This window comes from Myotis brandtii, unplaced genomic scaffold (assembly GCF_000412655.1).
Source record: "Myotis brandtii unplaced genomic scaffold, ASM41265v1 scaffold193, whole genome shotgun sequence".
Classification (NCBI taxonomy): domain Eukaryota; kingdom Metazoa; phylum Chordata; class Mammalia; order Chiroptera; family Vespertilionidae; genus Myotis; species Myotis brandtii.
In genome coordinates this window covers 957,687-959,053 of record NW_005357191.1, presented here as the reverse complement: position 1 = coordinate 959,053, position 1,367 = coordinate 957,687, and the positions used below count along the sequence as shown (strand labels likewise).

General features: G+C 62.3%; 1 protein-coding gene across 1 annotated transcript in view; it reads left to right on the top strand.

The window, feature by feature from the left end:
* The first annotated feature begins 290 nt into the window (after positions 1-290).
* Positions 291-1,367, top strand: part of CLEC4G (C-type lectin domain family 4, member G) — a 3,369-nt gene continuing 2,292 nt past the window's right edge. Inside the window, exons 1-4 of the mRNA XM_014538550.1 lie at positions 291-363; positions 644-745; positions 1,116-1,169; positions 1,314-1,367. Of these exons, the coding sequence (XP_014394036.1) occupies positions 309-363; positions 644-745; positions 1,116-1,169; positions 1,314-1,367 (265 nt within the window). The 5' untranslated portion in view covers positions 291-308. The remainder of the gene's footprint in view (positions 364-643; positions 746-1,115; positions 1,170-1,313) is intronic.

The window sequence follows — 1,367 nt, the reverse complement described above, 5'->3', positions numbered from 1 at the left end:
CAGATGCACACACACACACACACACACACACACACACACACACACACCAGCAAGTGCTCACACTCCACTGCCCATCCCCCTCCACTTTCTCTACCTCCTCAACCCCCCTACTCTTCCACTTCCTTTACTCCACCTCACCCTTACCCCCTAGCTCAGCCCAGAAAGGGCCCAGCCCTGTGATTGGTCAATGGGTCCTTGGTACCAGCAATGGAAAGGAAAGAAATGAAAAGGAAGGAAGAGCGAGGAGGCGGGGCAGGGTGAGGGAGGGGCTATATTTACATCCAGCCCAGGCTGGGAGCCTGCTCACCATGGACACTGTGGAGTACAGCAACTTGGGTGGCGGGCTCAAGGAGGTCCCCACAGGTATGAACGAGCAGTGGGACCGCCTCACTTGCCCCCTTGGGTCCCTCTGATTGGGGATTTGATGGGCAAGGGAGGTGACATCCAAGAAAGGGAGCAAGTCCCGGGTGCAGGAGAGACACCCCAGGCCCCAGAGCCAACTGGACATGGATTCAGATTTTGACTCTGCACCGAAAGCTGCTTAACCTCTCTGAATCCCAGTTTCCTGGGCTGGGTCCTCAGGGCTCAGGGCTCCAGGACTGTCCTGGTCCTGGAGGGACCCACGAGTCCTTTGTTATTCAAGGGCCCTGGGGCCGCTGGGGCCGGCGATTCCTCCTCCTAACCCTGGCTCTCCTGGTCACCACAGTCCTGTGGGCCTTCGTTCTGAGCATCCTACTTTCCAAGGGTGAGTGGCGGGTATAATGGGAAGACCGTGTCCCAGTCGACCCCCGCCCCGCACCCCCTCCCTGCTCAGTTTCTTCCCTCCACCCCAGGGCGTAACAGCTGGGTCCCTGACCCTGCCGGGGGCTGAGTGTGAACACACGTGAACAGTGTGTGTGCATCCTGGGGCTGTGCACCGCATGCGGGTGCATGTGCACGCATGAACGTGTGTGTGCGGTCTGGTGTGTTTGTCGCCCCTCGGCGCCTGGGCGCATCATGTGCGCTGTGCCCCTGCCCATCCTCTCTTTACAACCCAAGACGGGAGCTCCCGCATCCCTGGGGCGAGGGGGGTCCCGGGTCCCCGAGGCCGCGTCCGCAGGAGCCTCTCTCCGCAGCCTCCAAGCAGCAAGGGGCGTTGCTGGGTGGCCAGGACCTGCTGAGAACAAACGGTGCGTGCAGGCCGGGGCTCCTGGGTTGATGAGTAGGTGGGTGGGTACACCAAGGTCCCGGGGCTGGCCCCAGAGTGGGGAAGGGTGTCCCCGTGAGTCCCGAGGGTGACTTGGCGTGTGTGGGTCGGGCGGGGGTCGTTGCAGCCTCGAAGCAGACGGCGGTGCTGGACGCCCTGAAGGACGAGGTCGGAGCCTGCC